The 13462-nt window shown below is 37.8% G+C and overlaps 1 protein-coding gene across 6 annotated transcripts in view; it reads right to left on the minus strand.

The window, feature by feature from the left end:
* TECPR2 (tectonin beta-propeller repeat containing 2) overlaps window positions 1-13462 on the minus strand; it is a 67469-nt gene that overhangs the window by 52055 nt on the left and 1952 nt on the right. For 5 of the 6 annotated variants that reach the window (XM_088149816.1, XM_088149815.1, XM_088149811.1 and 2 more), the window contains exons 2-7: window positions 12401-12645; window positions 7990-8118; window positions 7432-7563; window positions 6781-6938; window positions 2144-2456; window positions 254-386 (exon numbers count right to left, since the gene is read on the minus strand). In XM_088149816.1, coding sequence (XP_088005942.1) covers window positions 254-386; window positions 2144-2456; window positions 6781-6938; window positions 7432-7563; window positions 7990-8118; window positions 12401-12619 — 1084 coding nt within the window. In that variant the 5' untranslated portion in view covers window positions 12620-12645. The remainder of the gene's footprint in view (window positions 1-253; window positions 387-2143; window positions 2457-6780; window positions 6939-7431; window positions 7564-7989; window positions 8119-12400; window positions 12646-13462) is intronic. The other variant, XM_088149814.1, reaches the window with a different exon arrangement.

Raw genomic sequence — 13462 nt, forward strand, 5'->3', positions numbered from 1 at the left:
TGACTATTATGTTAGGTTTAAGAAATGACTATTTTGAGTTGTTTGACTGAATATAGCTTGTGTTGTTTCAATACAGTTTTTATATGATGGTTATTTAAAATTTGTCTTTCTTTTGTATGTACCATGTCCCAATCTGTGATACAAATAGGGCAGGGAGAGTTAGACATATCTTAATAAAAATAAATTAATGAAAGGATACAAGAATTTTCATGACACAATCATTTTATATATACTATAAACTTAATATGCAAACCTATTGACACCAGTCCTTCAGGTCTGCTTGAGATTCTAATGATATCTCTGTCTCCCTTTAAAAGAAAGATCTCATTTTCAGTACAGGACACAGATACTATATCACCACATCCTTCCAAACTGCCAATCATGGTCTGTGAAAACAAAGAAAGTGAAAGACAGGGTATGACTATGTTAAGAACACAGTTCCTACTTCAGAGTTTTTATTTTTATTTATATTTATTTATGGAAAGCAATGTTATACAATCAAGAAAAGGAGCAAAACAGTAACACCGAAAATAAGGAAATAATAATGCAGATATGGAATGAGGATAATTCATGTGAATCTTTCATAAAAACATGGCACAGAGATTAATTATGAAAACTCACACTTGAAACAGTTATTAAATGCATATCAAGTCCTTTAGTGAGGAATCAAAAAAATATTTACATTCATACACATTCACTCTACAGTGATTATCATTTACCATACCATCACTTACTTTAAATTTAAACCAAATATTTGTGCAATATTAATTCTGGGTCTTATCCTCAGTTGGATCACAGTATAAACTTTAGTTTGGCTGAGTGAGCAGTGAACAACAATGAACTGGTTTCAAATACAGTTTCCAACAGTAGTATCAGGAATAATAAATTACCATATATACTTGCATATAAGCCCATCCACAGATAAGCTGACCCTCAAATTTTTAACCAAAATACCATGAAAAATGTGAATTGGCTGGTGGCACATTTTTCATGGTATTTTGGTTAAAAATTTGACAGTCTGCTTATCCTCTTATGGGCTGCTTGTGGGCTTATACATGAGTATATATGGAAAATACAGGTACTTTTAAAAAGTATTACTGTATATATTCACAGATAAGCTGAACCCTATTTTTTGGGTGAATTTTGGCACCTAAAATTCTTGGCTTATCCATGAGTATATATAGTACATCATATGGTTATTATGAGAGTAGATAGCAGTGAACTCTCCATATCAGTAGCATGCTCCTTCTAAGCATTTCGGAGCCAAAACAATGATCAGTTCAGATAATCATATTTGGGAATGGGGAAGAAGCAATCAATGCAGTACATAGTTAATTTCCAAATTTAAACTGATAAAAGCTTTGCAAGCAGCTACCACCAAGAAAAGTAATCATTCTTGGGTTACAAATAACTGTATTACATCTGCAGTAAAGCACTGCAGTTCAGATATATGTGAAATATACAGATCTGAACAATTGGAATTGATACACATTATTTGAAATTCACTACAATTGTTGGGGTTTATTTTTTTAATTCAAAGATATATTTCCTTTTAATTGCAAACTCTGGTGTTCTCCCAAAATAAGGTAGCAACTTTCATATACATCCCCAAGTATATGAACCATTCCTTTTTTTTTTTTTTTTTTTTTTACAAAAAGTCTGTGGCAGCAACAGACCTCATAGTAGTATGTAGTGCCTCACAGACTGTCACCTTTAATCTATCTTTGGTTTCCACGTATTACATTCACTTCATCAGATATATGGAGTGTAATCCTGGGAAAAACATATTGAGGAGTACTGAGATTAAAAAGTCAGAGGAAATGCAAGAGGAAGGCTTCTTCCCCTATATATTAAGCCTAGAAAAAGGCTTATAATCTAATTGCCTAGGGGAAATAATTGAAAACGGTGTATTCATTTTTTGGTGACCATTTCTAGGAGCTGCAAAAAGTAATTTGAGAACAATATGCACCTTGCATTCTTCTGTCCAATGCAATACATACCTTCAAATCAAGTTGCAAAAAACCTCCAGTAAATCACAAGCCAAAATCTTTGCATAAAACATTCTTCACACTATTCCTTTCTATTATGTACCTATCTCAGAAAATAATTACAAATTCATCACATTCTGACTTGGCTTTCTTACCTGGTTTACTGTATCTAATACATAGATGCTATATTCATTCCAGCTCAATACCCATCCTTCCTGGGAAAAGCAGGAGATGAGTCCAAATTGTCTTTCTGGGAAATTACAGCTGCTCTTGTTAAAGGATTCCACTCGGGGATATAATTCAAAAGGCTTCATTCCAGCAGCAAATACATCTTTCAAAAGATACGTTGCTTGAACTGTCCCGTGAACATCTGATTTCCAAAGGCGAATCCCAGGCCTTGCAGCAAAGAGCATTAGGTCACTTTGCTTACACAGCCCAGGTATAAAACATGCACCAAATTTGCCCATACTAAAATTAAAAGCAAAACAATGATCAGTTCAGATAATCATATTTGGGAATGGGGAAGAAGCAATCAATGCAGTACATAGTTAATTTCCAAATTTAAACTGATAAAAGCTTTGCAAGCAGCTACCACCAAGAAAAGTAATCATTCTTGGGTTACAAATAACTGTATTACATCTGCAGTAAATCATATACAATACATGAACATGAAAGACAGGGGCTGGTATTTGAAGATTTTTATGCATGCCCCCAAAATATTTTACTCCTACTCTCCTGCAGCCCCCTTTGCCCTCTTAGATATTGCTCCCATGATCAAGAGTATGATGTGTTGCAGGAAAACTGGAAACTCCATCATAAGAATATTTTTAGAGAGGAATGAAACCATTGCTTAGAGTTGTTCAGATATAGGTGCTGAATATTTCCCAAAATGGGGGGGGGGGGGAGGGGACGGGACTGGAAAGAGAAGCAGAAAAGATTTTAATCTAGTTTATATAATAATATAAAAACCAAAAGTGGACATATATAAATTCAGGATACTAAGGAGCTAACCAGACCTTCAGTGTGTTGCTTTTAGTGTCAGTGTACTGACTTTTTCCCCTTCATGGATCACTGCCTTGTCGTGGCGAAGGGGCTTGCGTAACTCAGTGAAGCCATGAGCTATACCGTGCAGGGCCACCCAAGACGGACAGGTCATGACAGAGAGTTCTGACAAAATGTGGTCCACTGGAGAAGGAAATGGCAACCCACTCCAGTATCCTTGCCAAAAAAACCCCATGGACAATGTTAAAAGGCTAAAAGATATGACGCCGGAAGATGAGCCCCTCAGGTTGGAAGGTGTCCAATATGCTACTGAGGAAGAGCGGAGGGCAATTCCAAGTAGCTCCAGAAAGAGTGAAGCGGCTGGGCCAAAACCGAAAGGACGTTCAGCTGTGGATGTATCTGGAAGCGAAAAGAAGGTCCGATGCTGTAAAGAACAATATTGTATAGGTACCTGGAATGTAAGATCTATGAACCAAGGCAAGCTGGATGTGGTCAAACATGAGATGACAAGATTGAACATCGACATCTTGGGAATCAGCGAACTGAAATGGACGGGAATGGGTGAATTTAATTCGGGTGACCATTATATCTACTACTGTGGGCAAGAAACCCTTAGAAGAAATGGAGTTGCACTCATAGTCAATAAGAGAGTGGGAAAGGCAGTAATGGGGTACAACCTCAAAAACGACAGAATGATCTCAGTGCGTATCCAAGGCAAACCATTCAATATCACAGTCATCCAAGTCTATGCCCCAACCACTGATGCTGAAGAAGCTGAAGTTGACCGGTTCTATGAAGACCTACAACACCTTCTAGAACTAGCACCAAAAAAAGATGTCCTTTTCATCATAGGGGATTGGAATGCTAAAGTAGGAAGTCAAGGAGTAATCGGAATAACAGGCAAGTTTGGCCTTGGAGTACAAAATGAAGCAGGGCAAAGGCTAATAGAGTTCTGTCAAGAGAACAAGCTAGTCATAGCAAACACTCTTTTCCAACAACACAAGAGACGACTCTACACATGGACATCACCAGATGGTCAATACCGAAACCAGATTGATTATATACTTTGCAGCCAAAGATGGAGAAGCTCTATACAGACAGCAAAAACAAGACCAGGAGCTGACTGTGGCTCAGATCATGAGCTTCTTACTGCAAAATTTAGGCTTAAATTGAAGAATGTAGGGAAAACCACTAGACCACTCAGGTATGACTTAGATCATATTCCTTGTGAGTACACAGTGAAGGTGATGAATAGATTTAGAGGATTAGATTTGGTAGACAGAGTGCCTGAAGAACTATGGACGGAGGTCCGTAACATTGTACAGGAGGCAGCAACTAAAACCATCCCAAAGAAAAAGAAATGCAAGAAAGCAAAATGGCTGTCTGATGAGGCTTTACAAATAGCTGTGGAAAGAAGGAATGTGAAAAGCAAGGGTGAAAGGGAAAGATATAAGCAACTGAATGCAGATTTCCAGAGAATAGCAAGGAGAGATAAGAAGGCCTTCTTAAATGAACAATGCAAAGAAATTGAGGAAAACAATAGAATGGGGAAGACTAGAGATCTCTACAAGAAAATTGGAGATATGAAAGGAACGTTTAGTGCAAAGATGGGCATGATAAAGGACAAAAAAGGCAGGGACCTAACAGAAGCAGAAGAGATTAAGAAGAGGTGGCAAGAATACACAGAAGAACTATACAAGAAAGATCTTAATGTCCCTGATGTCCACGCTGGTGTGATCACTGACCTTGAGCCAGACATCCTAGAGAGTGAAGTCAAGTGGGCCTTAGGAAGCATTGCTAACAACAAAGCTAGTGGAGATGACAGTATTCCAGCTGAGTTATTTAAAATACTAAAAGATGATGGTGTTAAAGTGCTGCACTCAATATGCCAGCAAGTTTGGAAAACGCAACAGTGGCCACGGGATTGGAAAAGGTCAGTTTATGTTCCAATTCCAAAGAAGGGCAACGACAAAGAATGCTCAAACTATCGCACAATTGCACTCATTTCACATGCTAGCAAGGTTATGCTCAAAATCCTACAAGCTAGGCTTCAGCAATACATGAACCGAGAACTACTGGATGTACAAGCTGGGTTTCGAAGAGGCAGAGGAACTAGAGATCAAATCGCCAACATTCGCTGGATCATGGAGAAAGCACAAGAGTTCCAGAAAAATATCTACTTCTGCTTCATTGACTATGCAAAAGCCTTTGATTGTGTGGATCACAACAAACTGTGGCAAATTCTTAAAGAGATGGGAGTACCAGACCACCTTACCTGTCTCCTGAGAAATCTGTATGCGGGCCAAGAAGCAACAGTTAGAACCGGTCATGGAACAACCGATTGGTTCAAAATAGGGAAAGGTGTACGACAAGGCTGTATACTGTCACCCTGCTTATTTAACCTATATGCAGAGTACATCATGAGAAATGCCAGGCTGGAAGAATCACAAGCCGGAATTAAGATTGCAGGAGAAACATCAACAACCTCAGATATGCGGACGATACCACCCTAATGGCAGAAAGTGAAGAGGAACTAAAGAGCCTCTTGATGAGGGTGAAAGAGGAGAGTGCAAAAGCTGGCTTGAAACTCAACATTAAAAAAACTAAGATCATGGCATCTGGACCCATCAATTCCTGGCAAATAGAAGGGGTAGAAATGGAAGCAGTAACAGACTTCATTTATTTGGGCTCCAAGATCACCGCAGACGGAGACTGCAGCCATGAAATTAAAAGACGCTTGCTCCTTGGGAGGAAAGCTATGGCAAGCCTAGATAGCATATTAAAAAGCAGAGATGTCACCTTGCTGACAAAGATCCGCATAGTCAAAGCTATGGTTTTTCCAGTAGTAATGTATGGCTGTGAGAGCTGGACCATAAAAAAGGCCGAGCGCCGAAGAATTGATGCCTTTGAACTCTGGTGCTGGAGAAGACTCTTGAGAGTCCCCTGGACTGCTAGGAGGTCAAACCAGTCAATCTTAAAGGAAATCAACCCTGATTGTTCATTGGAAGGATCGATAATGAAGCTCAAGCTCAGATACTTTGGTCACCTAATGCGAAGAGAGATCTCTTTGGAGAAGACCCTGATGCTGGGAAAGATTGAAGGCAAAAGGAGAAGAGGACTGCAGAGGATGAGATGGTTAGATAGCATCACTGAAGCAATGAGCATGAAACTGAGCAAACTCAGGGAGGCAGTGAAGGACAGGAAGGCCTGGCGCAATATGGTTCATGGGGTCACGAAGAGTCGGACACGACTTAACGACTAAACAACAACAACTGACTTTTTACATGAAACAAATTTAAAAAAAATTAAAAGTTAGCATATTGTGAAGCAAAGTGCCATTCTCCAGTATATGCATTATCTTTCAATGGACTCCATAAACATTCATAGAAAATAAAATGAATGTTCACTTTGCTACACCTACATACATAAATGGATGGGGGGGGAGAGAAATCAGAGTTTCATAATTGGTTACATCCATTGATTTGTGAATTAATAAGCTTCCCAGCAGCCATTTTGCAAGAGCCTTTCAACATATTCTTGAAATTTCAAATGTGCCCATCAGCCCAAAAAGACTAATGACACATCCTAATCCATGACAACTGGAAGTATCTTATATTTTCAATTAAGCATGCTATTTTAGATACAAGCAGTTCTTGAAATCATGCAACATTTTTAAAATAACAGTTTTAAATATTTTTAAAGAAAATTACATGGTCACTCTGACAGTCCATAACTTATCTCAATGAGTTTTAAATACAGACTTTTCTTCAAACTAAAATTTAGTAATTACTTTTTTCTGGGTTGTGTTCCAACTTGTTTGACGGATTTTTCTTCAGTATAAAAAAGTATACTTCGCTGTAAAGTGGAGATCAACAACACTTTCTGGCTATAATCTAGTTGAACAATTGAAGCTGGTTCTTCCAATATCAAACTGGAATTGCAAAGACCCTAGAAAGAGAGAACGTGGATATAGAACCCTCTATTTGAATAGTTTCAGAAAAAGAACCTGTATTTTAAGCAAGCCTGAAGGTCTATGAGTGCTTGTATTATAGCTGATTCAACTAAATTCAATCACATGATTGGCACCCACTGGAATTTAATTCACCTAAATCATCTCTCAACATCCTGAAAGTGGCCAAATGTTTCATCCTGCCCAGGAGATAAAATATCCACTTACTAATTATTGTCCTATTAACCAGAAAGAGATGCATGCTTGGGTCTCTCAGAGCCACCATCAGATACTAGTCAACTTTAAAAAAACATGTCTCTCAATAATAGATAGTAGACATGTCCCACTTGTGGGCTCCCCAGAGGCAACTGGGCAGCCACTGTGAGAAAAGATGCCGCTGGACTACATATATCTTTGATCTGGTCCAGCAGGAATCTATATTCCAGGAATCAAATGTTTGGAAAATAACATTTTAGACAAATAGCTACTTACCTGATCTAAATCCAAAGCAGAATAAACTATTTTCCCTCGTTCATCCCCAGAATATAGTTTCATTCCATTGGGACTCCATGCCAAGGCTGTAATGCTACTTTTGTGAAAACCAGAAACGTTGAATCTCCGAAGCTGCAAATAAAGACATCATGTATCAACATACAAAAGAGACTGAGGGGGAGAAAGAGGAAATATATAGTGGGTTGATTCATTGGTTCAGTTTACAAGATGGTACTTTTCACTCTATTTTGTTTTAACACATACCAGAAATTTCACTGAGTATGCTAATGGGGGAGGGGAGGGGAGGGGAGGGGAGGGGAGGGGAGGGGGGAAGGGAAGGGAAGGGAAGGGAAGGGAAGGGAAGGGAAGGGAAGGGAAGGGAAGGGAAGGGAAGGGAAGGGAAGGGACTCAAAATCCTATTGTGACAGTATAAGATATTTTAAAAGTGATACTTTAGTGTCATCACTAAATATCTTATTTTTTGGATGTCATAATTAAGGAATTCCACATTTAATTAGAATGGTCTTAACCACCACAGAGTTCACATATGGTCCTTACTTGTTTGTTTCTCCCAGGTAATGAAGAGACAAGCTGAAAAATAGCAATCTTGCCTGAAACTGTTCCAACTGCAACAAGATCATCAAAGCAGTTTAAGAGTTTCACAACAGTAATCGACTCATTCTTCCCCTAACAAAAACAAAAACAAAATAATCATTATAAAATGAAGAAGCAAAGTTTACTTGTTTCAGGTCAGGAGATATTCTTAGGCTTTAAGTCAGGACTTAGGGGCATAAGAATGAAGTAAAAATTAAGAAGTGGATCTCAAAATGCAGATCTGAGAAATAAACAGCTCGTTTTCAATGACAGGTATGAAGCTAGACAACTATTACAAAAGTGGACTGCAGTCAACATGTCAGTGACTCAGAACTTTTGTGACACAACTTCTTTGTTTGTGTGATGGTAAGAAGATTATGGATGATGAAAATAAGTAGAATATTACATAGCAATTTTTAGGTATTATACTACTGCTTCTAGGAGGTTTGTTTAGTTGGTCATTTATTTTTAAGACCCTTCTCCATTTCTGTGGCAACAAGTTTATTTAATACCTTATAGATGAATGATTGCATTAATTATTACAATATTACTAAGTTTGAAATGTGTTACTGTTGAATGTTGACATAGATTTTGCTTTGCCTTATTGCTACTACCATCTGCTTTCAATTAGCACAGTATCATGAACATATTAAACCAACGATGAAAGGATTGCTTTTGTTGCCAACAGTGAAAGGATTGCTTTTGTTGCCAACTGCTGTCTGGACTCAATTCAAGGTGTTGGTTTTAACCTTTAAATCTTTATACAGTTTTACAAGCAAGTATCTCCTTTGTTATGAACCTGTCTAGTTATTATGATTTATAATAACTTTTTGAAGAGTTTAGTATACATAAAGTTCCATCTCAGAGGAGGCAGTGGTACACCTCCTCAAAAGAACATTGCTGGGCCCAACAGTCCTGGACAATTTTTGCTATCTCCAATCTTCCCCTTCTGGGGAATGTTGTTGAGAAAGTGGTTGGTTGCAGCTTCTGAAAGGCCTGGAAGAAACAGATTATTGGACTCTTTTCAGTTAGTTTAACGCAAGAGCATAGCACTCAGCACTGATCACACTTGTTGATGACCTCTGGTGCAACCACCCTGGCTCTCCTTGATTTCTCATGATATTCTTCCAGACCAGCTATGGAATTTAAGAGTGGGAGACACAAGTGTTGTGATGATTATCCTCCTTTCCCCCTGGCCAGTGCCAGTCAGTGTTGATAAGAGTAGAGAGACTGAGGGTCTAGTTCTTTGAGAAACCATCTCTTTCCAGTTGTTTCTCCCCATCTTATAAGATCAAGAGAGTTGGTATACTCCAGGTCCCATTTATTCCCATTTATTGTCATCTGATGGGATCCAAGAAACATGGCTTCTCCTTTGTAGCTTCTACCCTCTGGAATAGCATCTTTCAGAGGTTCAAACAGCTCCACCCCTGCTGTCCTTTAAATGATCCCTGAAGATCTGGCTCTTTCCCTGGGCTTTAGGCTACAACAGGTTGTGGGAATCCCTTTGTGAGAAGTTCTTATGTCTGTTTTCCTAGGATTATCATCTTCCTTTTCTATTCTCTGTTGTGCTAGTTCTTTGGTTTTTAATCTGCACACTGCCCAGAGTCACTGAAAAGCTGGGCAGCTTTAGAAAATGTGAATTATAATAAATAAATCAACAGACAAACTCAAAATAAATAACAAATAACAAATTCACCTCCATACTGGTGATACTGCTACCCAAGTCTCTAAATGCGTTCTCTCAGTATCTACATTCTAATGCTGAACAGCATGGAAGAAAAGGACAGAATCCTGTGAGACCTAAACTACAACTAAAAGGTCAAATAAAGATTCCCCAGTTCTATAATTCAGAATTGTCATCCAAACAAAAGCAGAATAATTGGTAAAAACAGAGGGAGAACACTTTTCCGAATCATTTAGAAAGATACTATGGCTGATTATAAACAACACTGCTGAAAAGTTCCAAAAAATCAATAGGGTCATTCTCCCACATGTTTCTGTCCTTAAACCAGGTTTGCAAACTTTGCAATCATCTAGAAACTTTGTTTTATTTAAAAGCATTTAAAGTCAACCAGCCACTAACTCTTTTGAGTATTTTACTCAAGAAGGGATATTTGGCCATAAGCTTATACAGGTAGTCCTCAACTTATGACCATTCGTTTAACAACCGTTCAAAGTTATGACAGCACTGAAAAAAGTGACTTACAACCGGTCCTCACACTTATAACTGTTGCAACGTCCCCGCAGCCACATGATCAAAATTCAGGCGCTTGTCAACCAGCATGTATTTACAATTGTTGCCACATCCTGGGATCATGTGATTGCCATTTGTGACCTTCCCAGGGAGCTTCTAACAAGCAAAGTCAATGGGGGAAGTTGGAATCATTTATTGACCATGGTGATATGTTTAACAACCACAACAAAAAAGGTTGTAAAATTGGGTACAACTGTCAGGCCCAATCCAAGAACACCTAGGAAATAGTTCATCCAAATTCAGTTCCTATACACCATATAGACAGAATCTGGCCAGACTAAATCTATACTACTGCAACTAGTAGATATACCCTGGGAGATTCTAGAGAGTGGCTATCCTGAACCACTTATGCTTTCCACGCTCCATCTCAGGACTGTGTTGTCTTTTGTCTCCTTGCCCTTCTTGGAATGTACCCCCTCCTTCCTGATAGCCTTGCTCTTTACTGCAATCCACCAAATCAACTCACTTAATGACCGCATCATGTAGCAATGGAAGTTCCAGTCCCAATTGTGTTCATAAGTTGAGGACTACCTGTAGTTTTTATAATCATGTTAGGCTTTTTGAGAAGAAGCTGGATTACCATGTATTTTAAAAGAGCTGGGACTGCTCCCTCTCTTAAGGAGGTACAGGTAGTCCTCAACTTACGACCATTCTTTGAGCAACCATTTGAAGTTATGACAGTGCTGAAAAAAGTGACTTACGACTGGTCCTTGTGCTTACGACTTTCGCAGCACCCCGGCAGTTACATGGGTCACATGATCGCCATGTGTGACCTTCCCAACCGGCTTCCGACAAGATCAATGGGGAACCGCGTGATTCACTTAACAACCATGTGATCTGCTTAATGCCCACATGATTCACTTAATGACCATGGTGATTTGCTTAATCACTGCCGAAAAAATGTTGTAAAGTTGGGTGCGGTCACAAGATACCTCACTTAATGACTGCTGAATTTTCCAGTCCCTATTGTGGCCGAAAGTTGAGGACTACCTGTAATTACAATATTGTGATCCTATGTACAAATCTTCTCATTCCTAGATTTAATAAGGCAAAGTAATCAAGTCTCAAATACATAAGGAGTTAGTCAGCTCAACTTCAGGTTCTAATAACTTAATGAAAAATCCTACAACAATTCTTGATCAATTGAATATTCTGTCAAGAGTGCCTTTTCCACTGCCTCGTATAAGTCAGAATGAATGCAAACAGTTTTACTTTCTAACTGTCTTGAAAATGCATTAGCACTACTAAAGATTTTATTCTCACATTATGAGAAATCCCATACCGTACAAAGATAGGATGCAGTAGAAGGAAAAATATGTCTTGGCCTTCATAAATGGCAAAGACAGTTTCCAACTTGCACACAAACAGAACCACTTTCTCAGTTGTTTTCAATATACTTCACTGTCCTCAGCTATGTAGTAGACAGCTATAGATACTCAGCACAGCAATAGAGCAATGCTCTGAGAAAATCATGAAAACCACCTGAATTATCTTTTCACTTAAAAGAGCAAGTAGGATTTTCTGGAAGCATCAGCCTTCCCAGGCAGCAAATGCTACAGAGTCCTAAAGAATCACAGAACATATATAAATCTTGATGTGCTGAGGAATCATTTTAATATTCCCATAGCTCTCAAAAAGGGGAACACCAATGGAAGACTCAGCTACCATTATGTCACACATCCAACGACAAGAGAACAAATATAACTCACCCACCCCCAATCCTCCTCCTCCAGTTGACTTTAGAAAGCCAAATAAAGAATATACTCCAATGCTGTCATTTTCTAATATATTGCATTATACTTTGGACATAATTGCTTATGAGAAAAATAGTATATAAGTGAAGTGATGGTGATACACAATATAGCTTATGAATAAAAAAGTAAATTTATGTAGTAAAGAACAAGTTTGCCTTAAGTACTTGCCAGGATATAAATCAAACACATACTTTAAAAAGAGATTGAGTAAAATAACAATATAGATAATTTTTAATTTTGTTTTAAAAGGACCACACAACTTACTTAAAAGAATTCTGAACCTTATGTGTTTACCTATTTTTGAGATGCTAAGTTAACCAAATACCTTAAAAGACAGAGCCATGCCAACGTTAAGATTTGTTCTTACCTCAAAATTGTATTTTTTCATCTGATTCAAATGCCTGCAGTATAAATACAGCATGCCAATACTGCTGCCTACAGCTATGTAGTCCTCATTGGTGTCAAGTGCAGTCAAGTAGACCACAATGGAACGAAATCCTTTTTGAATTTTTGTAGGAATGGCATTGAGAAGGTAGTACAAGGGGCAAAACTCCTTGAAGGTAAATGATGGTACCAGTGATGCCATAGTAAACACGATGCACTACCTATAGGCTAGAAAAGATACATTTCATGTACTCCTGCAGCCCATCAAAAAGCAGACTTTTTTTTTTTGTTAAGAACAACATTTAGTTTCCAAAATTCAGTCACAATAAAGAACACCTTCCAGTTAAAAATGCAGATTTTTAAATTACTACATAAATGATTTGGAACTAACTGGCAGAGCATAATGCTCATGCAACATTTTGTTCTCTATAGTACAGACAGAAAAACACTAAGATACTTCTTTTCTTTATTTTTCATGTAGGACAATTTATAGCCCAGAAGATTCAAAGTTATAATTGTTTTGTCTTTGGTTATTCATTCATCAGACATGCTATATTATTGCTGAGTAAAATGTATTAAACCAGCCATTATGACTTTTAAACCTTGGTTTTGGGTGTAATATTAATCTTATTAACTATATAAGCTGGATTTATATATAGTTGTTCTACTTGGATATTCTTCAGCATTATGTGAATGAACCTTAAGCTGATCAGTCTTTTCTTCTCCTTTGGCACAATCCCTAGGAGAAGATGAGAAGCTTTCACATTTAGTTATTATGTCAGGCACATTTGATTAGTTATAACCATTATGAAAGTGGCTTGTTTCAGTAAACCATAAATAATATTAATCACAGATTAGAATTTGAATATAATACTAAACTGAAATTAATTGATAACAGAAGCAAAAATTTTCTGAATTTCACCTAAGAAGCACAATGAAATAAATGTATGACTTGAGGTACATGTATGTAAATAAATTTAAACAATGACATAATTTCCCTGCATAAAACTGCACAACATATTTGTCCAGAGTTGACCAAACTGTT

This window comes from Python bivittatus, unplaced genomic scaffold (genome assembly GCF_059951505.1).
Source record: "Python bivittatus isolate LINGU-HERP-01145 unplaced genomic scaffold, Pbiv_v1 ctg000580_np1212, whole genome shotgun sequence".
Lineage (NCBI taxonomy): Eukaryota > Metazoa > Chordata > Lepidosauria > Squamata > Pythonidae > Python > Python bivittatus.